We start from the raw sequence: 27,999 nt of genomic DNA, 5'->3' as shown, positions 1-27,999 counted from the left end.
GGCATCAGTAATCGCTCATTGCAGACTTCAGGGAATTCAAATCTATCCCTACCTGGATGACTGCCTGATACAAGCGGACAACAAAAACAAATTAACAGAAGACTTACAAAGAGTCATCTACCTGCTACAAGCCCCGGGATACACAGTCAATACAAAAAAGTCAATGCTGATTCCATCCCAAATAACCTTTCTGGGTGCAGAACTGGACACATCAAAACAAATGGCATTTCTAACTGCAGAAAAGAAAGAACAACTTCCTCTCTATTTCTTGGCATTAACAAAGCAGAGCCATCTAACTGCAAGAAAAGTGCTACAAGCTCTAGGCTTCATGGCATCCTGCATAATTCTGGTCCCTCATGCCAGGCTTCATATGAGAAAGCTACAGTGGTACCTAAAGAATTTGTGGTCTCAGCACAAGCACAGCCTGGAAACCAAAATTCCAATGATCCCATGCCTGAAGCAAGAGTTCTTATGGTGGGCTCAGGCCTGTCAATCAAACACAGGACTGCCCTTCAGCAAAGTCATCCAAGACAAACTATCACGACAGATGCCTCAGACCTCGGTTGGGGGCACACATGATGGACAAGTGCATTCAAGGCCTATGGACTCAAGACCAACTGCATCTGCACATAAATCTAAAAGAAATGATGGCAGTAAAATTTGCAATCCAGGCATTCAGACCTCTTCTCCACGAAGGCCAGCTGTTGATAAGGACAGACAACACCACAGTTATCTGGTACATCAACAAACAGGGAGGCACACACTCATACCCCCTATGCCGGCTGGCACTAGACCTATGGGATGTGGCTCTGAGTTACAACCTTCAGTTACAGGCAATTTATGTACCAGGGAAGGAAAACATTCTAGCAGACATATTAAGCAGAACTACAACAGATGCCCACGAATGGATGCTGCATCCGGACATCTTCAAAGCCATCACAAGAAAATGGGGATTACCACAAATAGACTTGTTTGCATCCCCATACAATCACCAGTTGAAGAAATTCTGCACAAGGACTTACCACCCACTTGCTTGGAAGGTGGACTCCCTATCCTTCAGTTGGAAAAGCCTGACAGCATACGCATTCCCACCACTTCCTTTGATGCACAAGGTGCTTCTCAAGATCAAAGAGGAACGTCCGAGGATCATTCTGATAGCCCCAGACTGGCCAAGACAACATTGGTACCCACTGCTGAGGAGCATGTCCCGGGAACAAATATGGAAACTACCCCTAATCCCATTACTGCTGACATAGAACAACTACAACATTCTGCATCCAAACCTAAAAACTCTGCAGCTAACTGCCTGGAAAATTACATGACAGAAATTAATCCCAATTTATCCCAAAGGGTTAAGGACATAATCCTGGAGGCTCGTAGATCTTCAACAAGAAAGAATTATGCAGCAAAATGGAAAAGATATCTCATCTGGAGTGCTGCAAAGGGGCAAGATGTGACACTGGTGAACATAGCCAACATCCTGGAGTACTTGGCTGAGCTCTACCACACAGGCCTGTCCTATTCCTCCATCAAGATACATGCATCAGCTATTTCAGCACAATACAGCTTGGATCCTCCTGTCTTCTCGCATCCTCTGCTCAGACAGTTTCTGAGGGAATTAAAATGTAAAACCTCCCAGGAAACCTCCATTGCCAGCATGGGACTTGAACTTTGTGCTAGAAAACTGACTCTACCTCCTTTCGAGCCAGCAGCTACAGCAGATTTGCAATACTTATCCTGGAAGACTGCCTTCCTGCTGGCAATAACTTCAGCAAGAAGGGTCTCTGAACTACAAGCATTAATGGCAGTACAACCCTTCCTGATCTTCCATCAAGATAGAGTGTCCATGAGAACAAATCCTACATTTATGCCTAAGGTGGTATCCAGAGTCTCTTTAAATCAGGCTATCCACCTTCCTACATTCTTCCCCAATCCACAGAACAGGGGAAAAGCTCTTACATACCTTGGATGTACACAGGCAATTACGCTACTACCTGGACAGGACAAAAACAATAGAAAACTGACCAGCTTCTGGTAGCTTATGCAACAGGAAAAGAAGGAAAACCAATTTCTAAACAGACAGTCTCCAAATGGATAGGAAATTGCATTAGACTTTGTTACTCCTACCATGGAAAGAAAACTCCAGAGAACATCAGGCCTCACTCCACAAGGGCCACAGCCACTACCACAGCTTTCTTACGAGGAGTGGCTACCAAGGACATTATAGAGGCTGCTACTTGGACCTCCGTGCATACATTTGCCAAACATTATAACTTACCTCTATACTCTAGATCCCGTGCTGGCTTTGCCACTGCTGTTTTGCAAGGGATCCTGACTACACCATAATCTATTCTCATTTCCTCCTTCCCTAGTTTAGCTATGGTATTCTACCCATTTGTAAGGACTGCAGATGCATCCTTGAAGTACGTAGTACAGTTTTGTACCTACCATAAATGTAGATGTCCAAGAGGAATGCATCTGCAGTCAGGATTACCCACCCTCCTTCCCCTCTGAGGTACTCCTAGGGTACTTACCAATCTTCAGCTAGTTTGGGGGGGATCTATTATGGTGTATTTGTTTGTATATATGTACATACATGTTTATTTTGTGTGTTTGCTCTCTACTATTTGGAAACTTTGGCATTTATCCAAATTTAGCCTACCAAGAGGGCACCTGGCATCTGGGGCAAGAAACACTGAGGAAAATGGCGTCGGCTGATGCCTTTATACCCGAATAACTGCCGCTATGACGTCGGGTGAAGTGCGACACCAGCCAAAGCCAGAACCAGACTTTGGAATCCGGCCGACCGAAGGGCTGCCTGACGACAGGACAACCCATTTGTAAGGACTGCAGATGCATTCCTCTCGGACATCTACATTTATGGTAGGTACAAAACTGTACTTTATGACTGCAACAGTGAATACACTCTAACATCTACATTTATGGTAAGTGTACACAACTGTACTTTCCTGAGAAGGGGTTATTTCATGAATGATATCCAGAAGGCACTGAATAATTTGTCAGCAGCCAGTTACCTCTGAAACACTACAGAAGATATACTGGCAGTAATGCCAGACAAGATAAGTTAGAAGTTAGGCAAATGTATATAGGTATTTCTTACAGTGTTTTTTCTCATGAACAGGTTAAGATAATTAAGAATTTTTGGTCATTTTTATTTAAATTTAAAGTATTTTGTGATACATTATGCACATTTCCCATATTTTTGTATACAAGAGGTAGGAACATACAGGACATTATTGTACACAATAAATTTGTTAAGCCAGTGGATAAGTTATGCAGTACTTTAGTTATACTGGTCACTAGTGGCTGTACTAGATGCTCAGTATGCAAATATGTTGCTAACTTTTTTTAGTTATATCAGTGGTGTTCCTTTTAGTCCTAAAGGGCATTTTACTTGTGTAACCTCTAATGTTATTTATTTTCTTAGATGCTCCTGCAGTCTCTTTTATATAGGTGAAACTAAGAGAAGTTTTAAACGGAGACTGCAGGAGCACTTTAGAGACATAAAAATGGAAAAAGTTACTAGTCCTGTTGCCATGCATTTTAAGTTGTTTCACAATAGCAATCCAGAATCTGTGCAAGCCAGCATCCTAGAAGAAGGTAATTGGAGTGTTGGCAACTCTGAGTTTAAGAATAAACATCATTTGTTATTTAAAGAAAGTATTTATATTTTAAAATACAATACTTTTAAGTCCTTGTGGACCTAATACTGAATGTTCATGGAAACTTTTGATATAATATTTTTCTAAATATAGAATGTAGAAACAAATTACTGCTAAACACTCCCAAAGTACCTGAGGCAAAAGGCAGCACCACAGATAGATGAATGAAATAACCAACAGGATACACCACGAGAACACCAGCTAGTAGATAAAAACTTCTTTATTCCACAACAATTAAAAGTAGATAAGCGCTTTCGCGTGCTTCATGCACGCTTCATCAGATCTATATAACATAGTTATACTAGCACTTATATAGTACATAAATCATTCAATTCAGTAATAGTAATTAGATAATTAAATCTAGTAATTAAACTTTAAAGCGCTAAGCGCCATATTCTGTTGTATCATCAGCTGCAACATTTTCGGTCTACCCTGCAGACTTATACCAAGCGTGACCTTGAAAAAAATTCTGTAAATTTCATTATATTCATTAATAGATAGATATAAGGGTAAGTATCCACATGTCTTACACACCTAGTGCATGGAAATGCATAATAAATGCATAAAAAACATTAACGAAAAGTGCACCTTAGGCTTGAGACAGCATAAAATAATCCCTTGTAAACATATTGAAAAACATGTAAAAGCCTATGGAAAAAACATGTAAAGCAAGTAAAAACTGCAAGTAAAAAACACAATATACTCGTTGTTTTACTGTTCATCATTTTCATCACTTCCATAGAAACTAAAGCAGGATGAAAAAGGAGCAAGATGAAAATGCAAGTAAATATTCCATAAACCTTGCTTAGAAGTATCCACTCTTCCATTGCTCTCTGTCATCTCTTATCAACTACATGACTTGTGCGTTGTAAAGCGCATATCATGGAAACACGCAACAACAAAGCAAAAGGTCACCCAGCGTATCAACAGAAATAAGGTATAACAAGTTAACTAAAACAGCACATATTAAGTAAATGTTAAAATATATATATATGATTAAAATATGTAATAAAATATAACTGTCATGGTAATAGCATGTAGTGGTTCAAAGCGAATCTAGTACCAGACAATTACCTATATATAAAATTAACATCTCTACACATGGTATATACCTCAAGGCTCTGTCTTAGAGTTTGATATTAAAGCATATTAAATTACTGCATATTAAATTCATGTCAACAGAACAATACCTAATACATCAACAGCGTAGGGTATATAACTTCTTAACTAACCCTACGCTATACTGGTCATGCAAGATGAACAAATCACAGTCTTGATTTGATGGCCAAAATTTAAAAACTGAATTGTTAAAAACTATTAATATCTATAAAACATTTACCATAACAAGATAACTTAATACATCTAGAATATAGTATATTTGATAGGGGAAACAAATTCATAAACGTTGCAAACGCGATGGATTAATACCCTTGTGATTTATATTTATAAGCCAATCAATTGTAATAAATAAATAAATAAATAAATACAAAATTATCAGTCACAATAATAATTATAAATTAGCTGAGACATTGAGCTATAACTATACATGATAATATATTCAACCACTTTTTTAATATGTGTATCAAAAATCTAATGTGGAAAAATATGGAAAAATTCATATGCATCCAGATAAACCAAATGAAACATTCCATTAATGTTGATGTTATAATACATGAATAAATATATCCATCAATGATACATATATATATAAAAGTCATAAGGATAAATATATAAATACACAATCAAATTTATATCAAGAGTGGTTTCAAAGAGACATAGTTATTGATACCAGGGTCTCTATGTGCACCTGACCTAAATATCCACTCCAACTCAAGTTTCGCTAAAGAATTATTATTATCACCCATTCTAGGGCTAATTTTCAAAACTTGTAAGACCCTAAAACTAAAATGATGTGTCGGATTCAAATTTATATGTTTGGCCAAGGCATTCAATTCATTATGTCTTTGAATGTCATAGACATGGTTGTAAATACGTTCTTTTAGTCTTCTCTTAGTGAGCCCAATATAAAATGCCTGACAAACAGTGCAATTGGCCATATATATTAAATTCACAGTATTGCAATCCGTGTAAATCTTAGGTGTAAACTCAAAATGTCCTAGTGGATGTTTATATTGTTGTGTAGTAGTGATGAATTTACACATATTGCATTTCTTGCACGGAAAAGTGCCAGGTCTCTCAGCTTCCTTCTCTCTTATATTAAAATTGCAGTGTAAATTTTTTTTATCTACCAGCTGGTGTTCTCGTGGTGTATCCTGTTGGTTATTTCATTCATTTTTCTAAATATAATAGAAATATAGTATTTAACGTTTTAGATATTAATTAATTGGTTAAGTGTTTTATAATTGATAGTTCATTTTTGTATAAGATGGCACTGTTTTTTCATTACTGATGCACTCCTAGAAGGCATTTCTTGCCGAAGTGCTTGTTAATAAAGTGCAAGCTGGTGATTTTTATATTTTTTTACTGGCCTTTTTGTCGTATTTTCATACATCCCACTTTTCTCTGCCTAGTCTAGCCATGCCATGCATCTCTAAACCTTTAAGTCATATCTTTAACCTGACACTCACCGCAAGTGTCATCCCTTCACTGATAAAAAACACATTAACAGTCCCCATATAAAAGGTTCCCTCCAGTTCTTCTCCACAGAGCTACAGGCCCATATCCATTCATTGCAACGTCTTTAGCTATGGTCTTGGAAAAACTACTCCATGGTTAAATCCTAGAACACATTAGCAAACACCGCATCTTAACTGGATATCACAAGACCAGGCAGTAGCACCGTTAGCAAAATATACTGATTCACTTAGATAATCTGTCCCCCTTTGGAAGGAAGATAACATGTGGGTGGTGTCTTCATAGGATTGAACACACTTTTGAAAGTGTCGGTCACAAAATTATCTTATGAAAATGTTGATCCCTAGGCTTTGGTTCACCTGCCCTTTTGTTATTCTTTATCTGTCTTAAAGAATGTTTTCCTTTTCAAGCTTTTCCAGTTGTCTAGTTACAGGCACTTTCAAGGAGTTCCTTAATGCTCCATGCTAGGTCTGGTTCACTTCACTCTTTTAATTAATGACATCACTTCCAGTCTTCCATTCAGTATCACCCTCTGTGCTGTGGAACTCTGCTTCAGATATCACCACTGTACAAAATACCTTCAGAATGACTTTTACTGCCTGACTAAAAAAAAGAAGAAAAAAAAAACTCCTCATAAGCATTATCGTAACTGCTGTAGTCTTTGATAATAAACCTCCCTGCAGCCCTCAGCTAATTATCCACTCCACAGACAGAGGGACTATCTAGGAAGTAAAGTAGTTAAAATATTTTGGCCTTTCTGATAGATCCAGTGGTTGCTGTTAAAATATGTTCTGAAATGATATACGGTAAAAGCATCCAACAACTTGAAGCCTTTCACTCAATTTTTAATCACATTACTCTACTGTCCAGTCCTGCTATATAGCTAAAGAGTATTCTCATCCCCTAGACTAGATTATACTATATCCCGACTGCTGTCAACATTCTCAAAGCATTGTGTATACTCTTACAAGCTCCATTCAGCACCAAAACAAAAGTAAAGCCAGTTCACTCCTTGTCACTACATGTGTCACCTGTTACTTCTAATTTTCAAATTGCTCAGTGGCAGCTGACCCATCGCAAAAAAAAATTTGCTTTTAGGTCATCTCAGAATGACACATATGATGATACTACAAATCTTTTACTCTACATTGACTTCATTTTTATGAAACAGTAGCAGAAAAAAACATTTTGAAAAAACTAGCCTCCGCTAACAGGAACTACATTCCAAAACAATTTAGTAGAGGAACTCAGTGTAACACCCATGCACTGGCCCAGTAATCAAGGAACCTCAATCCTCACCACTAACACCAGTGAGGGGTGTCCACATTGGGAAGGATAACAAATACACACACAGTAAAGTACAATTTCCCTTAAGAGCACACAGAGATCACAGTCAGTCTGCTGCTGGTTTCTCCCCAGATCCCCAGTAAGACTCCCCACTGGCACAGCTATAGGATACAGATCTCAGCCGAGTAGTCAAGCCAAACCTTCCAGTGCCCTCTCTGTCCAACCAGTGCTTTGTGTCCCTGCCCAAGTAGCACACACACACACACACACACACACACACACACACACACACACACTTTGAGTTGTGGTTTATATACAAACGCAGACACTCCTGAGGAAGGCTGCCACAGGTTCTCCAGCTTTGCCCCCTCCTGCCAGGCTATAAGGTACTAATCACTGCCGGCAAGTATTCTTATCAGCTACTGAAAAGGCCCTTACCAAGGGGTGTCTAATTATTACTGTGCAATATTATCCAGTTAGTAAGTGTGATGAGCAACAAGGCTTATTTGGTGTGGCTTTGTACAGTATCACTATATACATGCAATGTACTCTAGAGCGTAAATTATCTCTACACAAAACAGCCACAGTTGAAAGGATTCAAAATATTTAATAATAAATAATAAAAACACAAGACAAATCTTCTCAATTCAACACAGTGCTAGTCAAGAGTTCAGAAATCACAGGAAAATGCTTAAAATAATAATGTAGAATAGTCTGACATAAATATAGAAAACATCTAGACTAAATCTGACTAAATTCCTATCTAACTCTAAGAGCAGTCAGAGTTCTAAAGAAAAGGGCAGGGTACTGGTGAGTGATGTTCTTCAGACAAAATCCAAAATGCTCTGATTCTCTCTCTCTCTGAGAAAGTGTTAAAATAATACATCACTGCTGACTCATTTTTAGATTACATCATTCTTGTCTGGTTCCCAGGCTAAAAGAAACTCAGAGTTTTAACATTTCTTTGATGTTGCACCTAGCCAGGAAACTACAGCAATAAAAGATATTATATATGTAAAATCTAGCAATTAACTCTGGTCAAAAAACAAAAATTCTTCAGTCCAGACATTGTCTCCGAGCCTTGTGATCAAATAGTCATACAATGCTTGCCTTGTCAGCTTTCTTCCAGGAGAGTGCACTGTGGTTACATTTTTGAAGTTCAAAATTTAGCATAGTTTTCTTACATTTTAAGAGTGCAAGCCTGTGGATTATATTCATATTTACAGTGGCATAGAATTATCTACCAAATTCTGTCTAGCTAGGCTGGCAGCCTTCACATATCTTCACACATCCCCCCCCCCCCCGGAGAACGCAATCTAGTTTTTCAAGTGACCCTTGAGAAACATTGCTTGGGAGGGTTAGGTCTGTCTGAGTATGCCTTATCCCATTCACTGTCTTGAGAGCCCATCTGTGTTGGCATTGCTAACCCCACTGCTGTGTTGCACTGACATATATGCTTGCAACCCTAGGCTCCATCTTAGCAACATGGCATTTTGCTGGCTTGGTCGGTGTAACCATGTTAGGGGATTGTGATCTGTAACTACAGTGAATTTTCTTCCATACAAATAAGGCTGAAGTTTCTGCAGTGCTCACACTATGGCTAGACATTCATTTTGTACAGCTGCATAACATTCCTCCCTGGGTTAGATAAATCATTGGGTGCTCTTCTCCCTCTGAAGAAATCTGGATAAGTACAGCCCCCAAACCTTGGTTCGAAGCATCCACCTACACAACAAATTCTGTGCTGTAATCTGGACTGGCTAAAACAGGGGGTCCTCCCAAAGGTTCTTAAAGCTTCTGGAATGCCTGCTCACATGCTGGGGTCCACACTACCTTCTGGCCTGTTTTTCCTTGTCAGGTCTGTGAGGGGAGCAGTTATGGTACTATAACTGGGGATGAACTTTCTGTAGTATCCTGCTGTCCCTAAGAATCCTCTCACCTGCTTTTTGGTAACAGGTGCAGGCCATGCGTGAATGACTTCCACTTTAGCAGATTCTGGCCTGATCTTACCACTCCCCACTCTCTCCCAGATATGAGACCTCTGCTATACCCACCTGACATTTGCTTGGCTTAATGGTCAGCCCTGCCCTCTGTAGTCTGCCCAGCATCTCCCTGACATGCTGAAGGTGCTCTTGCCAGGAATGCCTGTAGATGGCAATATCATCTAGGTAAGCAAGGGCAAGCCCTCCTGCTCCTGCCTAGGATATGATCTACCAGCCTCTGGAAAGTTGCTGGGGCATTTTTCATCCCAAAGGGCATCTTTGTGAACTCATACAAGCCAAAAGGAGTTACAAAAGGCTGACCTTTCTCTAGCACTGGGAGTCAAGGGCACCTGCCAGTAGCCCTTGGTAAGATCAATGGTGGTAAGATACTTAGCCCCACCAGCTGCTCTAGGGCCTCATCTGTCCTAGGCGTGGGGTAAGCATCTGACTCTGTGTGACTATTTAATTTCCTGTAGTCCACACAGAAGCTGGTACTGCCATCCTTCTTTGGCAGCAGCACCACTGGGGAGGCCCAGGGACTGTTGTACTCTTGAATTACCCCTAGTTCCAACATCTACTGTATCTCCTCCCTTCAAGACTGTTGTCTCCCTCAGGTACCCTATAAGGGGCCTGTCTAATAGGCCTTTGGGGTCCTGTATCCACCTGGTGCTGTACTAGGTGGGTGCACCCTGGCTTCCCAGTGATCATGTCCCCAAACTCCTGTAACACTGCTTGGATTTCTCGAACCTGAGTAGGAGATAGCTGCTGAGACATTGCTACCCCTTCCACTGAGGTGTTAGTCCAAGCCTCACTGAGGAGATCAGTCATCAGATCTCCCTCAGACTCTTCTTACAGTCCACTGCAAATACTCAGCACAAGGGCCTCCCTATCATGGGAAGGTTTTATCATGTTAACATGGTACAGTTTGTGCTCCTGCCTTCTGTCTAGCAGTTCTACCAGGTAGTTAACCTCACTTACCTTGCTTAACACCTTGTAGGGTCCCTCCCAGGCTGCTTGCAGCTTGTTGTATCTGACAGGAATGAGAACCATCACCTGCTGCCCTACAACATACTCTCTAGCTGAAGCATCCCTCTCATACCAGACCTCCTTCTGTTATTGGGCTTCTGCCAAATTTTCCTAGGCCAAACCCATGAGTTACCTGAGCTTTGTTCTGAGGTTTAGGACATGTGCCTCAACAGACTCCTTGTGAGATTCACACTCACCTTCCCACTTACCTCAAATTAAATCTAGAGGTCCCCTCACCCTATGCCCATACAGCAACTCAAAGGGTGAAAAACCTGTGGATTCCTGGGGAACCTCTCTGTAAGCAAACAACAGATAAGGCCAATATTTGTCCCACTTCCTCTTAAACTGGTCTGCAAATGCCCGTAGCATGGACTTGATTGGTAGAGTTTAACCTGTCAACAAGACCATTAGTCTGGGGGTGGTAAGGGATGGTCTTCAGGTGCTTCACCTTCCAATACTTCCACAGCCAAGCCAGAAGGTCTGACATGAAATTGGCACCTCGGTCAGTCAGTATTTTTTTTGGGAAACCTACCCTGCTGAAAATCTCTAACAAAGCATTTGTCACCTTTTCTGCCCCAATGGAGGACAAAACCACTGCCTCAGGGTATCTTGTAGCATAATGTACTACCACTAGGCTATACTTTTTCCCTGTGGAACTTGGGGTTCTCAGAGGCTCCACAATATCCATAGCTACCCTCTGAAATGGCTTCTCAATCATAGGCAAAGGCATCAAAGGAACTCTCACCTTGTCTCCTGCCTTGCCTACCTTTTGGCACTCCTCACAGGTCCTGCAGACCCTGTTACATCTCTGGAAATTCCAGGCCAATAGAAATTCTGCATAATACATCTCTTTGTACGTTTTATGCCCATATGACCTACAAAAGGGAATATCATGGGCAATGGCTAGAAGTGCCCAACGGTAGGCTCTAGGCACTACCAACTGCTGTATTCTCTCACCTTCTAGCCATCCCTCAGGGATCCACTCTATATACAGTAACCCTTTGCCCCAGTATACAGATTCCCCCTTCCCTTGAGAATCAGGTTCCTCACTAGCAACTTGCCTCAGGGCTTACAATGTAGGGTCTGAGAGCTGAGCCTGTCTCAACTCTCTCTTCCCAGATCCCCTTCCACAGGAAGTCTGGCATCCTCTGACAGTGGTGCCTCACTGTCAGACTGGGTACTACTACTCAGCTCTACCTTTGCAGTCACTCTGTCCAAGAGAACATCAGTACCCACAAGAAGCTGTGGCTCACCTTCAGTCTCACTGCTACAGATTAGCTCCCTCCAGGAAGTAACCACCTCATCAGTCCTGGCTGCAAGTATGCGGTCTGTTTGGGTCTCCCCCAGGCTACCAGACCCACATGCATGTTTCCAAGTCTGACTGCGTGTAACTGCACAAACACATGGTACTGTCTTATCAAAATCATTCTGTATCAGGACATATGCAGGGATATCCTCAAAGACACCTACTTGCTGGCTTAATTTTCCACCCTCCCAGTCAAGATGAACCCTAGCCAAAGGTATTTGGATTGGGGTCCCTCCTAAAGCTCTGACTGGAGTATACTGCCCAGGCAAGTAGTGCTCCTCTGTAACCATTGCAGGCTTCACAATTGTTATGTCAGAGGCTGTCTCTCTCTTAGAAATGGCCTCTTTGCCATTCACTTTAGTAGGATATAACCTTTTGTGGTTATAGGTCTCTCTTCTTCCCCAATTTATCAGAAGTAGCACATTGTCTATCAGCTAACCAGATCCCCATGTCCTCAGGCAACGTGCTAAGGGCTTGTTCCCTCACCAAAAGGTCTGCCAGCCCTTTAAAAGTGGTGACCTGACATCCACTCACCCACCTATGAAAATAAGTGCTCAGTTCAGCAACATATTCATACACACACTTTCATCTGCCTTGTGTCTACACTCACAAAACTTTTTCCTATAAGGTTCAGGTGTTAGCTTAAAAAATTCTAACAGACAATTCTTAACAGCAGTATAATCAAAACATTCACATCAGAAAGTTTAGACAACACATTTACAGCTTTACCATGGAGTAAGAGGGTCAGGAACCATACCCAGAGAATTTGGTCAACATCATACTGTTTGCATACCCTCTCAAACATATGAATGAAGCTAGCAAAATTATCCTCCTCTGTAAACTGTGGAATAAATTTACTGACCTTTTGTGCTTCTGGGGTCCGTTTACTTCCTTCCTTATTACCTCCATGACTTTGGCAAAGAGTCAGGATATCCTTTTCATGCTGCCTTTGCCTGTCGTCCTCCTCAGCTTCCAGGCATAGCAGTTTCTCATTCTCCTCAGCTTGTAGATGCATCTTTATTACGTAATTGAACTGGTAGAAGTATGAACGTCATATGGTCGACACCATATGATCAAACTTTTAAAAGTTCGAAAATGTAATAAAAAAAAATAAACCAAAGAAAAAACCTACCTGAACGGTTTAAGCAGGGGGGCAATCCCACCTGCACCCCCACACCCCTCGCTCTTTAAATATACCAACTCCGAGATCGCACTACACTGCAGAAAGGGAAATCTTCCAATTCTGCACTGTACGGAGATCTCCGTTGAAATGTTTGAACTTCTAAAAGTTCGATCATATGGTGTCAACCATATGACGTTCGAACTTTTAAAAGTTCAACAACGTGATATAGACCCTTGTAGACATCTCATTCTCTCTGCTGCTTCTGTTTCCAAATGCCTGGCATCCAACTCAAGTCTCTTTAGTTCCAGATGGATTTTTAAGTCCTTTGTAGAAAGGTTGAGCTGTCCATTCAGTGAGTGTTGTGCATCTCCACGGCCAGTCTGATCACCCTCCTAATTGCTGTTTTCTGATACAGCTGTGACCAAAGCTGCAATCATGTCTGCCTTAGTCAGGTTTCCATGCACCAGTCCCTTAGCCTGGCACAACTCAGCCAACTGGTTCCTTGTCAGCATACCATACTCCTCTGGTGCCATGTTTGCCTGCTCTCCCTGACTAAGCTAACAAAAGAAATAAAACAATTGTGATCTGAACTCTGAATATTCGCTGCGTGGCTGATTTAGAGTACAAAAACACCTTCAGAGATCACTGTACACAAGCTACAGGAATTCACTATCCACACCACTACAAGCCAGTTGCCAACCAATTAATATGTGGTGTGGATATCCTACCACTGCCAACCAATTAATATGTGATGTCCATACACTGGCCCAGTAATCAAGGTGCCTCAATCCTCACCACTAACACTAGTGCGGGGCGTCTACATTGGGAGGCATAACAAATATGCACACAGTAAAGTACAGTTTCCCTTAAGAGCACACAGAGATCACAGTCAGTCTGGGGCTGGTTTCTCCCTTTCTCTCTAGATCTTCAATAAGACTCCCCACTGGCACAGGTATAGGGTACATATCTCAGCCAAGTAGTCAAGCCAAAACCTCCAGTGCCCTCTCTGTCCAACCAGTGCTTCGAGTCCTTGCTCAAGTAGCTGATGCACACACACTTTGAAATTTAGTTTATATACAAAGACACGGACACTCCTGGGGAAGGCTGGCACAGGTTCTCCAGCTATGCCCCCTCCTGCCAGGCTATAAGGTAGTAATCACTGCCACCAAGTACTCTTATCAGCTACTAAAAAGGCCCTTTCCAAAGGGTGTCTAATTATTACTGTGCAATATTATTATCCAATTAGTAGGTTTGATGAACAGCAAGGCTTATTTGGAGTGGCTTTATACAGTATCACTGTATGCATGCAATGTACTCTAGAGCTTAAATTATCTCTACACAAAACAGCCACAGTTGAAAGGTTTAAAAATATTTAATAATAAATAATAAAAGCACAAGGTAAATCTTCTCAATTCAACACAGTGCTAGCCAGGAGTTCAGAAATCACAGGAAAATGCTTAATATAATAGTTGGACATAAATATAGAAAACAGCTAGACTAAATCTGACTAAATTCCTGTGTAAGAGCAATCAGAATTCTAAATAAACTTACATACAGAACAAAGGCAGAGTACTGGTGAGTGATGTAGTCTGGGGTTTACTCTCAACATAACAAAATCCTCCCTCATTCCATCCCAAGACCAAACCTTCTTGAGCTGCAGAATAAGGACAGACTTGATGGAGGCCTTCCTTCCTCAAGGCAAAGTCTCTTCCTTAAACAGCTACTTCCAAGAGTTACTTCTAGTCAACCACATCTCTGCCAGGCAATTCCTCTGTATTCTAGGCTTCATAGCAGCTACTCTCTACCTATGTTGCCGCCTACTAGGTTGCACATGAGGAAGTTCCAGTGGTAATTGAAAAATGTCTGTTCCCAACACAGTCACACCTTTGGAATTTCAGGTGCCCTTCCTGAAGAAGGAGTTGAGGTGGTGAATCCAACAAATAAGCCAGAACCCAGGCTTTCCTCTGCATCCCACAAAGCCAGTGCAATTCATGCACACAGATGCCTCGGATCTAGGATGGGGACGGACGGACTATGAACGGTCTCAAGGTACAGGCTTAATGTGAGTCCTCCCTCCAGAGAAAACATATAAGTGTGAGTGAAATGACTGCTCTCCTTCTAGCTCTAAAGACCTTCCTCCCTCCAGTACAACCAGGTCTACTTCAAGTCTACACAGACAACACCACTGTGATGTGGTACATCAAACAAGCTGGACCAGATACTACTTACCATGCAGGCTTACAGTGTCACATGGCAGGCAGTCTATATCCCATCTTAGGATAATCGTCAGACAGATACCCTCACCAAATCATTCTCTCAACATCATGAATGGATGTTACACAGTGATGTTTTCCTAGACATTGTCCACAGATAGATCTGTTTGCCTCCCCTCAGAACAGACAACTACAGCTATTCTGCTCCATACTCCCCTCCCAAGTAACGTGGAAAGTGGATGCCTTTTCATTTTCTTGGAAGGGGCTATTCCTTTATGCCCCCCTTCCTGCTCATTCAAAAGGTCCTGCTGAAAATTCAGAAGGGCAAACCAAAAATCTTGCTTGTGACCCCCTATTGGCCAAGGCAGCGTTGGTTCCCCTTCTTCTATCTCTTGCAAAGGGCAATCACCACAAGTTTCCTCGCAAGGTGGACCTGCTCACACAACAGAAGGGATCCCTCATTCATCCTCATCTGAAAACCCTCAGCCTAACCCTGTGGGTGATAAACTTCTGATTCCTTTCAGAAACCTCTATTCTTAGGATGTGCTATCTGTCCTGCAGAAGGCCAGGAAACCCACTACCAGGAGATTCTATGTATCAAAATGGAAAAGGTTCTCCAGTTGGTGTCTTCAAAGGCAACTAGACCCCTTCCAAATGGATATTCCTCTAGTCCTAGCCTATGTGTGTGAGCACCTAAAATCAGAACTTTCATACTGTTCAGTGAAAGTCCATTGTTCAGCCATTTCAGCCTGCTTACCTTTTGATCCACCCTTATTATCGAGATTGGATGTGAAGCTTTTTCTTAAGGGGGTTCTCCACATCAGACCACCAAGAAAACCTATCCCTCCTAAGTGGGACCTGAACTTTGTACTGGAGAAACTTGCTACTCTCCCCTTTGAACTGGCAGCTTCTGCCACTTTAAAGATGTGTACCTGGAAGATTGTCTTGTTAGTAGCCCTTAATTCAGCTAGGAGAGTCTCTGAGCTGAAAGCACTCATGGCCACTCCATCCTACACTGTATTCCACAAAGACAGGGTAACTCTTCTTACCAATCCCTCCTTCGTGCCCAAAGTGCTGAATGAGCTGTCCCTTAACAAATCTATCCATTTACCCACCTTTTTCCCTTCAACACAAAATGACAGTGAGAGTGCTTCACTCCCTTGATGTTCGCAGGCAATTGAGGTTTTATCTGGACAAGACTAAAGACATTAGAAAGTCCAGTTAGCTCTTTGTATCATTTCACCCCAGGGCCCTGGGGAAAACCATATCGAAACAGACAATTTCCTCCTGGATATGCAAACTATTACCTTCTGTTATTCTTTCCATAATAGAGAGTTGCCCCACACTCTTAAAGCATACTCTACTAGAGCAGTGGCCTCTTCAGGGCCTTTCTCAAAGCCCAGAATATGGCCACTATCCTAGAGGCTGCCACATGGTCCTTTGTGCATACCTTCAAGCATTATAAATTGGACAACATCTCCAGAGCCAGGGCAGGATTTGCAAGAGCCATCCTCCACGGTTTCCTGGCAACTGATACCTCTTCCTCCACCCTTTGTCCTGCTTGAGCTGTGATACTCTCCCAATAGTGAGAATACTACAACATGTGAATAAAAGGACATAGACTAGTTTTGTAAAATCTTACCATAGCCATAGATGTCCTTGTCTTTCATGTTGCAGTATTCCTTCCCTTATGACCTTTTTCCCTGTCTGGTTGGCATCCTTCCTGTTTTCCTTAAACTATTGTCCGAATGGGCAGTTAGTTCTGAGGTCTGTGTGTGTGGATGTCACATTTATTGCCCATGGTTTATGGCCCTGCATGTGACGTCCCTTGCACCTGACTGCAACCAGGCTTAAGCTTTAGCATAGGAGCTGGTTTTTTGGGTCACCTGAGGTGGATGATCCCACAAATGGGAATACTGCAACATGGAAGAGAAGGACAACTATGGTTATGGTAAGATTTTACACAACTAATCTTTTCTAAGTGCCTGCATCTATACAAGGCACTACTGAATGCCACTGAATTTACTGACTCGAAGAAATGTGACTGAATCAACTAAAAAGCCCTCTGCCCAATGAAGCAATGTCATGTTATTTTAAGCCTTTCTGTGCATTCCCCAAGTTGTTCAGACCAGGCTGCCTTTCTACTGCCACTAGAATTGAAGTCCCAGTCTTATTGAAAAACACACTTAAGTTAGGCAGAATTGCAAAGGTACCAGAAACAAATCAAACAAACTAGCTGTAGAAAGTACTTACTAGCTGATTCAAAATCAGGCAAGCCAGCAGTGAGGAGCATACACTTTAAGGCAATTTCAAAGCATACTGGAAGCAGCTAGACCAGGGAAAGGCAAATACATGTCACAGTGGTGAAATGCAGAAAATTTATTAATGTTAATGAAGGTATAGCAGCTGATTTCAGAACTAACTTAGAAAATTGCAGTATTTCAATTTAAAGTATTTGTCTTATCCTGGATGCCACCAAATGTAAGCCAACACTCTGAGAAAACAGGCAAGGACACCAAGCATTTGAGCGGTGTGAAACCGAGTGAAGAGCCCCACAAATGTGTTGAATTTAGAGATAAAAGTGACTTAGCCAACTAAACAGCCCTCTGGTCAATGAAACAATTTCACTTTAAGCCTCCCTGTGTGATTCCCAGCTCTGACAGACCAGGAGACATTTCTACTGTCATAGATTTGCAGTGCCAATCTTCTTAATGTAAAAATCTTTAAAAGGCACTTGCCTCACCCATATTGCCTTTTTAGGCAATGTCAAAACAACAAAATTTCTGACTCAACAAAATCCACTCGAGGCAAACTCAAGGTTCTGGTGCTTAATGCCAGGAGTCTAAACATGAAACTGCACTCCCTGGAAGTACTCCTCACTTTGCAAGATGCTGACGTCTGTGCAGTCACTGAGACATGGTTCAAGGCTATGGAGAGCACCCCAGCTGTGCAAGGCTACAATGCCTTCCACATATTCAGACCTCAAAATGAGCATAAAAGAACCAATGGTGGAGGTGTATCTATCTTCATTAAAGACAAATACACCTTGAGACTGGTCAGTCAGTATGACTCTTTCGAACTACTCCATGTCTAGTTAACTATAGACAAAAAACCCTACTACATTGCTAGCTATGGGTCCCCCACCATGAACGAAGAAAAGCACACTGCCTACCTGGACTTACTGGAGTCACTCGTCATACAGCCCAACACCTTAGTCATGGGAGATTTCAAATTATCCTTCCGAATGGGTGACATGGATGAGCACAAATATGCTCAACTAGAGGTTCCTGAACTTTGTCAGTACAAATGCTCTGGATTGGATTGTCTGAACTTCCCACAAGGGGCTCAAATGTCCTAGACATATTACTCACCAACATTGGGGGGGGGGGAATCACTGCACACCTCCCGTGTGATGCCCTCCCTGGTAAAGTCAGACCATAAATCAGTCTCATTCGAAGAACTATTGAACCTGTCACCACCACAGGAGCAAAAAAAAAAAACTAAAAATACTTTTCTAAAGCAAACTACAGCCTACTAAGTGATGGTATAAGTATGAAAATTTGTATGCCCCAGCAATCTCAGACAACAATGACTGCTATGCAGAGGTGTGCACACATGGCCATGTATAAACACTTGAGCAGCTGTATAGACTCTGCTGTGCCTGACCAGATTAAAAGTAAGTCCTCCCGAAAAAAACAAGCCACCCTGGTGGACCTAAAGTTTAAACAGATTATATAACAGAAGGAAGAAACTGATGTCTAAGAACAAGAAGGAACTGACTCAGCAGAGGAAGAATTCCCTCCACAGCTTGAACAACAAATCAGAAATCTTGTAAAGTTCTCTAAAGCTAATTATGAAGGTAAAATAGCTAAAGCTATTTATAAGATACTCTTTAACTATGTCCAGAATCTAAAAGAGAATGTCCAGCTATGTGCCAAACTGGTAGTAGAAGGAAATTGCCAACCTGCTAGCTGTCAGATTTGGCACAAACTTCACCTCCCCCTTGCCCCCACCAGCCATACCTCAAAGCATACCTGACACCAGTCTTCTGCCTAGTATCTCTAGAGTTCAGGTCTTATCTGCTCTCCAAGGCCAAATACATGGCCTCAGTGGGACCAGATAACATCTAGGTTGTTTATTAAGCAATCTAAAACAGGACCTAACGGACCCACTTAGCATTCTCTTTAACCATATCCTAAGAACTGGCTTTGTTCCAGCAGAGTGGAGAACAGCAACAATAATCCCCTTGCAAAAAAGGGGGGCCATCAACTGACCCTGGGAACTATAGACCCATAAGTCTAACCAATCTCATCTGCAAGGCCATGGAAAGAATCATCATGGATCTTATCAGCAAGGACATAGGTGACCTTCAGACTCTAGACCCAGCCCAATTTGGCTTTGTTAAGGGCACATCATGCTTATTACACGTAGTAGACCAAAGCCCTGGATGAAGGTAAGACGGTCCATACTGCCTATTTTGACCTAGCCAAGGCTTTTAACACAGTCCCCCACTCCGGTTCCATTGAGAAACTCTTCTAACTAGGGATTAACCCTTATGTCACTAGATGGGTAGCTGACTGGCTCACCGACAGAACACATATTGTCAAAGTTGGTGATTCCACCTCCACCAGTAGATTTGTCACCAGTGGTGTACCACAAGGATCTGTGCTGGGCCCTTTACTGTTTGGAATTTATTTCTCCGAAGTCCAGGCTAAAGTTGACCGTCTTTAGCTTACGAAGTTCCCTGATGATTTCAAATTGGGTACAATCACTGAGTCCTCCCACCTATTTTAACATATTACAGGAGGGGCTAACACAGACAAGTGACTGGTGCCAAAGCCACGGTCTACAACTAAATGCAAAAAATGCATTATCATCCCCTTTGGCAAAGCAGAATTCCCCTGCTAATTACAGTATTGCCAATACCCCCCTAAGTTCAAACCTAGTGTTGCGAGATCTGGGAGCACAGGTATATGGCAATCTGAACTTCTACATTGCACACCTCATAAGTAAGGGCATTGTATTCATGTCTAAGGATGTTAATTCCACTGTACTCGACATTCATCAGACCATTAATAGAATACAGTGCTCCGTTCTGCATGTACCTCACCAGACACCTGCAGCAGCTGGAGAGACCATGGAGGTTTCTCACTTAGAAAATACAGGACCTCCAAACCATGACTTTTGTGGATAGACTGAAAGCCCTGTCACTGTACTCTGTATTGTATAGGCTGCTGACAGGCAACTTGTTTTTGTCCTATTGGGTACACTCTGACCCTGCCCTGATGGATATGCTGCACATTGGCAAGTCAAATGGCACAAGAGTCTCTCACTCTAGAGATCTTAACCTAGCCTGCAACATTAACAGAGCATGCTGGAGAGACAGATATCTCCCAGAGATTGCCACTACTCTGGGATAAACTTCCAGTTTATATGAAGCAGAGCTCCTCCCTGACCCTGTTCAAGTGCAACCTGAACAGATGGATGGAAGACCACAAATTCACCCTTAGGGTGGCACCTATGTCACTCTCATATACAGGGGTAGTCAGTGTTTATCATAGACACGCTCTGTGAATTACATCCATCTAACCAAAAACGGTTGAGGCAACTTGGGATTAACGCGGTTAGGCTTGTAAGGGCTCTAGGGCTGCTAGCCTACTAACCTCCTATGAATTTATTAACCAAAAGTGAACAGCTACAAAAAACAAATCAAACAGCTGGCTACGATAAGTAATTACAAGGCAGACAAGCCGGCAATGAGGAACGCACTAAGGCGATTTTAAAGTACGCTTCAGAAGTGTAAGGGGGGAGAGCCTTCAAAATTTCATCTGTCAATGCCCAGTAAGTTAAGTACAGGAGATGAGATTGGAATGAGCTTCTAAGGCTAGATATACAGTAGGGTTCCAAGACAGGTTCCTGACCCAGAGACTCCCCAGACTCTGGAATAGACTGCCCATACATGTCAAGCAGAGTGCCTCCTTGGCCCTCTTCAAAAGGAACCTTGACGGTTGGATGGGCGATAGGAATTTCACCCTGGGGATCACGTCAGTCGCCTTGCTAGACATAGGTCCAGGGAAGTAAATATTGTGGGAAGAAATAGCCAGGGAATTGTTATGGCTAGGCTTGTATAGGCCCTAGGGCCGATAGCCCAGTACCAACCTATGAACCACTGCTCTCACTTGATTAACTTACAAGTAAATAAGTTATTTAGTCCTTTTTTGTCTCTCGAGTTCTGTGAGACAGTGGTAGAAGGATTCACCCCCCCCCCCAGATCTGCGTAGCTGTTCTTCCAGTTGCCATGTGCTTAATCTCCAGATTCCCCAGTTGCTTATGTAAGGTTGTCCTTGATGTGAATCTAGCACTGGGTGGTGAGTCAGCCTTATGGTGCATATTTATAATGATTGGGGGCAAGGAATCCCATAGGTAACAGTCATGACACTGTGAAATTTCAATGAAACAGCAGCTGGTCAGCATTAACTGGCCTTATTGCCCTTCCCAGCACGTTGACCTCATGCCATACCTCTCAACTGTACAGATTTTTGCCTCATATTTTTGGTCTGTTTCTCATAAAATTGTGGTTGTCTAGCAAATCATTGATAAATCATTGAGGGCTGATGTTGGAAAATGACAGACATTTCAGTTTAGACTTCATACCCTTCAAAAAATCCATGCTAATGTAAAAACTGTTATCCTGTCAACTTTCTAAGTTTGTGAGCGATATTTAACAAGTGTCCCTATTTTTGGTCCTTTGACCCCCCCCCCCCCCCACCATTATTTATAGCTTTTCCAGATTTCTTGCTGTAAGAGGTTGAGAGGTATAAGAGGTTGAGAGGTATGCCTCATGCACTTCAGCTGAGGGAGCGATGAGGAGTAGCTTGAGGACATGCCTGCCCCAGGCCCTTAGAACAACCCCACCTCTTAGCTCTCCCCCACACTCAGCTGAGATATATTGCCGCACTGGGGTCAGGTCCTGGGCAAAGGATGCACCCATCCTTTCTTGCCTGTGCCATCGAGCTCCTATATGCTAATAAAACTTAGCATGTATGAGTCATTGTCACAACTTTTATCCCTCTATGCCTTAGACCCAATAATAGGCTTTTTTGTTGTGTATATTGTGACCTTGTTGAGCAAGTCACTTAAACAGACCGTGTTCGAGGGAAATAGAAATTTGGTCTAGGCTCCTCGGTGATCCCCTGGACTGCAAGCCTACTAAGTACTAATGAACTTATGAGCTGTGATGTACTCAAATGTGGATGTGTGGCAGTGCATTTTAAAAGGTAATATTGTGCTTTTTAATCTGAACTTCTAACACTGTGTGCTGCAGTGGGACGTTTGGACTGCGAAGGGACTTGGCTTGGAGTGGTTCATAAGGATCCTGATTTCGATTTATTATTTGGAATTTTTTTCCAAATGTGTGTGGCACTCTTGTTTTAGAGTGCTGAAGCAGCACCTGGTCCAGACAGCTAATTGAGATAGCAGAATGTTCACTTTTGTCTGCCTGACATCATATTACAAAGATTAAACAGTGAAGAGATAACATTTAATTGGAACATTTCAGACATGCCTCATCCCACAAATGCACAAAAACAAAACTGAACTTGAAAAAGTAATACAACAGCATGCTCTGCACTACATGTGCTGTTGTAGAGTAATCTTGATATGCAGACTTAAGCTTGAAAAATAGCAGTATAAAAAGCCATCAGTGATGTGATATGCATATTACAAGGCAACAACAAACTGACCACTCACCATCAGTAAAATAATTTCATATGGTATGTGCATTTAGAAAGATTTTAAGTATCTGCTTATTTGGTATATTTTAAGGAACAACTTGTGTGCCCGTGTCACACTGTATTTTTCTTACTTTTTCATGAGTTGCCTATCAGTTTAACGTAAACGACAACCCAACAAGATGTACTACTTAAATATTATTTAATATTAACCTGACAGTACAGATTATGAAGCTTTGGTGCAGAAGATGAAGCTTCTGGGCTGTCGGCAAGCTGTTTTTTTAGTCAGTAATACTGGGTGTGATTTCTTCCTCCTCCATTTTATCACTTTGTGCAAGTCACTTAATCAGACAGTGCTCCCAGTTCGCTCCAGAGACGCAGATCCTGAGGGCTTACCAAGTTCATAGGTTCATAGATTAGTACTAAGCTAACTGCCCTTGCGAGCCATTTTAAGCCTAGCCAGTTGTCCCTTGTGAGACTCAATCCCTACACCTTGTGTTTGCAATGCAAACACCTTAACCATTAGGCCACCATTTGATTATCATCTTTGTTATTTGTTGATAAAAACTCAGAAGCACATAAGACTTAATGGGGCAAGAGAATGTGTATTCTGATTCTTCTTTGTCTTTGTAAGTACTGTTTCTGGAATGCCAAACAGAAGCAGAGAGGCAGTAATTTCATCTTACTCTCTAGCATTAAACAATTTTTAGTCAGTCATGGATTTATCAGTATTGGCTGTATTGTCACCGTTGATGTGACACCCTGACCTCATGTTCAGAAACTGGAAAAATAAGTTGTTGATGGATGGATAATAAAGTACCTTCATTGTTGTTGTTGTGAACATCTTGTGGTCATAGGGTCATAAATCCTAGGGTAGCTGCCCTTCTGAGCCATTTTAAGCCTAACCAATTTCCCCTTTCAAAGGTGAGAATCAAATCATGTACCTTGTGTCTGTGAGGTAGACACCTTAACTATTATACCAGTCCCTAACTCGTATGTAAGATGGTTGCTTGAAGATCAGTAGCAATTATAGATCATGACCATGAGAAAGGAGTTAAAATTATAAGCCTGCTTTAAGTTAAAAGCCTTAATTATACATTTCAGACATAGTTTGTAATTCTCCTGCAGTCTTCCTTGAATATGTTTTTCAAATGGTTTGATATATCCATGAACAGAGTGATTTTTTTTTGTTGTTGTCTTAGATGTGCTAGTTAGAGAGTGTACAGAATGTTTTCTCCAAAAGTACTGATTCTTTTTACTGAAAGATTTAAATTCTCTTCCTGCTGTAGTGCACATTCATGTTTAATGTCATGTTCGTGTTAGAGAAATATATGAAGAATGTGTTTATAGCCATGGTATCTTCTACTCAGTTTTAATTAGCAGCTTTTTTCTTTTAGCTTTTGAGTGCTATCCAGCTTTTTGGTGCCAACCTGGATGATTACTTGCACTTACTACTTCCACCTATAGTGAAACTTTTTGATGCACAAGATGTACCTCTGCAGGCTCGCAAGTAAGTAACTACTGAATATTGATGGTGAATTGCTTCCTGATATGTAGTCAAACCATCTGTGCATTTAAGAAGAAAGATCTGCACGTTGATGCATACTGTAGTTTTTTTGTTTTTTTTTTCCCTTTATATTGCATCTTATGTTGCAGTGCAGTGGTACAGTGGGTAGCGTTGTCACCTCACAGCAAGAGGCTTTGCCATTCAATTCTCAGCTGGGGTGCCTTCTCTGTGGAGTCTGCATGTCCTCCCTGCATTTGTTTGAGTTTCCTCCCACATTCCAAACGTGTCTGGAGCGTTTCTCCCCAGGCCTTCACTGAAAATGGAGTCTGTCCCTGTCGGACTTTCCCATAAGCAAATGTTAAATAAATAAAGAAGTAAAATTATGCAACTTTTACTGTCATCCTCTGTGTATTGTATCACAGCCTTATCTTTGCATATGAATCTTACAGCAGTCTGACATGCCTGTCATTCCCTTCATCTGTGGATCAAGCTCCCCATCCATGTGAAGAAGAGTTTCCTCCCTATCCTTTTGTAAGCACAACACTGACCATTGGATGGGTAATCAGTAAAATCACCCCTGGTCTGGCTTCTGTGTCTCTGTACAGACGCAATCAGTAAATCACCACCTATATAAATCAAATTTGTGGGTCACATTTGGGTTGCACAGCTAGGCTTATAAATGCCCTAGTTGGGGACCTGTAGCTAGCTGCGATTTGAATAGGGGTCCTGTCAGTTAACTGCACCTGGAATGTCTTCTGTGATTCATACTGTTTGGCCAGATATATATATATATATATATATATATATATATATATATTGTAACTCAACCACCTTTTGCTTTGTAACCTGGTATGCCTGGGATGCTCTTCACAGCTTTGAACCAGGTTTCTGTGACTGTACAGATGTCAGCATCTTCCAGGGTTAAGAATGCTTGCAATGAGTGCAGTTTCGTGTTTAGACTCCTAGCATTTAGCAGCATGACATGTAATTTGCGTTTTGATGAAATTTTCTTGTTGGTAGTTTTGACCTCATTGCCTAAAAAATGCACTGTAGGGGAGGCAGGAGCCTTTGCCAGGGGTCTGAAGCCCAAGGGAGACAGATGCAGGCCATCTTTGGCAAAGCATCGTGGTTTGTCAGTCATGTCATCCCAGGCTGTCAAGTCTGTCAAGCCCCTAGGATTGACACCAGCAACTAAGCCAATTGTTAAAGTTGGCCATTTTCTGTTTGTATTGAAGCATCATTCTGGATGATGGTAGAATGCTACTGAAGGCTAAGAAAATACCTGCCTGGGACATGCATTCAGCGAGCTCGATCATATGTCTTCATATAGTCCAGGGAAGTACATCTCAAGTCATTCACACCAACATGGACTATGACAGAGTCATAACAATACCTGTTGAGAGATTTGAGTGCGTGGGTGATGTAGCGAATTCTGGAACCGGGCAAATTAACCCTGACTTTCTCCTTATTGAGTGGATGGGTAACAGAAAGTTCACTCCAGGGATCATTTCAATTGCCCTTCTGGATATGGGCACTGTGAACTAACATTGGGTGGCACGGTGCCTGGGCAATCTTTTTGGGGCTAGGCTTGTAAAGGCTCCAGGGCCGTTAGCCTAGTACACACCTATGAACCTATCCAGCTTGGTGAGGGGGTACATCTGTGCATCTCACAATAGAGTCTCCTATAAGTAATATGTTGGGTTTATGTTTAGGCCTTAGTGGCTCTGAGACACAGGTGTGTGGACTATGTGTGTGTTGTGGTGGGCAGTGGAGTTGGACTGTATTTTTGCCTTGGAGGTCTCTCTTGTTTGAGTATGTTTTTGTTGAGGACCTCCGCATATGTGGGTGTGTGATGTGTAGGTGTGGATGGTGTTTGTGTTGACAACCTTCTCAGTGCCAGATATACTGGCTTGTGAGGGAGAGAGCAGTGACTCTAGGTTCTTAATGTAATTGCATCTCTCACAAATTGTGCTCCTAGGTGGTGGTAGTAGAGGATTGTCTGTGTACATGAGGCAGTTGCTACACTGTCTCAGGATGCCCGTATCAACCTAGGAAATTGTCCGTCCATATTTGTCAGAAACTGAGGGAGGCCAGAGAAAGATAGGAGGGTAAAGGGTGGAAGGTCTAAGAGTAGTACTACTATGTGATCACGTAAGTGCTACTAAGACAAAATTTGTAGCTGGAATACCTCAAAAAGAGTTAAAAACCATGCGGCTGCAGCTCTGAATGTAGCAAACCTGTATCTAGACTATGCTACTTAATTTAAGGGTTGAGAACACAGTAAAACTCACACAGAAATTCAGACAAATTCAATTCTAACTTTACCCCCCTCTCACAACCAACCATCTCCTCATAAATATCTATAGTTAGGGAGAATGTACTGGCTGCACTCACTAAAGCCAAGCACATGACCTCAGTGGTCCCCGATAACATCCAAACATGTGTCCTGAAAGTCTAAAATATGACATATCAGGACCCCTGGAGTGATTATTAAATTATAGTCTTAAAACAGGCTTTGTGGCACATGAATGGAAGACTCCTATGGTCATTTTCCTTCGTAGAGGATGACTTTCAACAGATCCTGAAAACTATATACCCATTAGTCTGACTAGTCTTATTTGCAAAGCAATAGAAAGAATTATCTTGGAAGGTGTCATCATGGATAGAAGAGACTCCCAAAAACTAGATCCATCCCAGTTTGGCTTTCTCAAAGGTCATGCTCACTGAATATGGTGGACTTTTTTGCAAAGGTTCCTAAGGCAATGGATGAGGGGAAAATGGTGCACACTGCCTACCTAGATCTGGCTAAAGCATTTGATACAATACCCCAGTCGTGCATTGTCAACAAACTTACAGAACTTGGTATAAATCCCTTTATAATACACTGGAGAGCAGGCTGGCTCACTGATAGGACCAAGGAGATTAGAACTGGTGTGGTCGCCTGTACAAAGAAGCCAGTCACCAGTGGAATTCCCCAGGGCTCTGTGCCAGGCTGACTTTTGTTTGGCATCTATTGCTTGGATGTCAAAAGCCTTTGGCTGACCAAATTCTCAGATGATTGCAAACTTGGAGCAGCCATTGCATCCCTCCAAGATGAAAACGCCCTTCAGGAAGGTCTAATACAGACAAACACTTGTTGCCAAAGCCATGGCTTAAAACTCAATACCAAGAAATGCATTATAGTACCTTTTAGGAAGTCTACCATCCTGGATAACTGTCATCAGTCAGTAAAACACTTTTAACAGTTGATTAACTAGTGAGGGAGCTCATGCAGATAGTAACCTAGCCTTTGACCAGCATGCATCCAAGGTAGTTAGAAAATCCTTCTATGTTGCTCAGCTTATAATCAAGAGCATGGCATCTAGGTCTAGAGAGCTCATCAGACCACTGTACTCAGCTCTCATCAGACCATCGTAGAGTATAATACCCTTTTCAGTATGTATCTGATCCAGACACATCCAACAAATGGAATGTCCACAAAGGTTGCTTACAAAAAGAATACAAGGTGTAAACATAATGTTCTATGCTGATCACCTGCCCTGTCTCT

At 41.9% G+C, this 27,999-nt stretch overlaps 1 protein-coding gene across 2 annotated transcripts in view; it reads left to right on the top strand.

Moving 5' to 3' along the window:
• MTOR (mechanistic target of rapamycin kinase) overlaps positions 1–27,999 on the top strand; it is a 4,577,509-nt gene that overhangs the window by 1,311,023 nt on the left and 3,238,487 nt on the right. For both annotated transcript variants that reach the window (XM_044063218.1, XM_044063219.1), the window contains exon 22: positions 24,343–24,455. In XM_044063218.1, coding sequence (XP_043919153.1) covers positions 24,343–24,455 — 113 coding nt within the window. The remainder of the gene's footprint in view (positions 1–24,342; positions 24,456–27,999) is intronic.

The sequence above is a fragment of the Protopterus annectens genome, chromosome 2.part1, assembly GCF_019279795.1.
Source record: "Protopterus annectens isolate FY-2018-M chromosome 2.part1, PAN1.0, whole genome shotgun sequence".
In the NCBI taxonomy this organism is placed as follows: Eukaryota; Metazoa; Chordata; order Ceratodontiformes; family Protopteridae; genus Protopterus; species Protopterus annectens.
The sequence above is the reverse complement of the archived record's forward strand: the minus strand, read 5'-3'. Positions and strand labels throughout refer to the sequence as shown.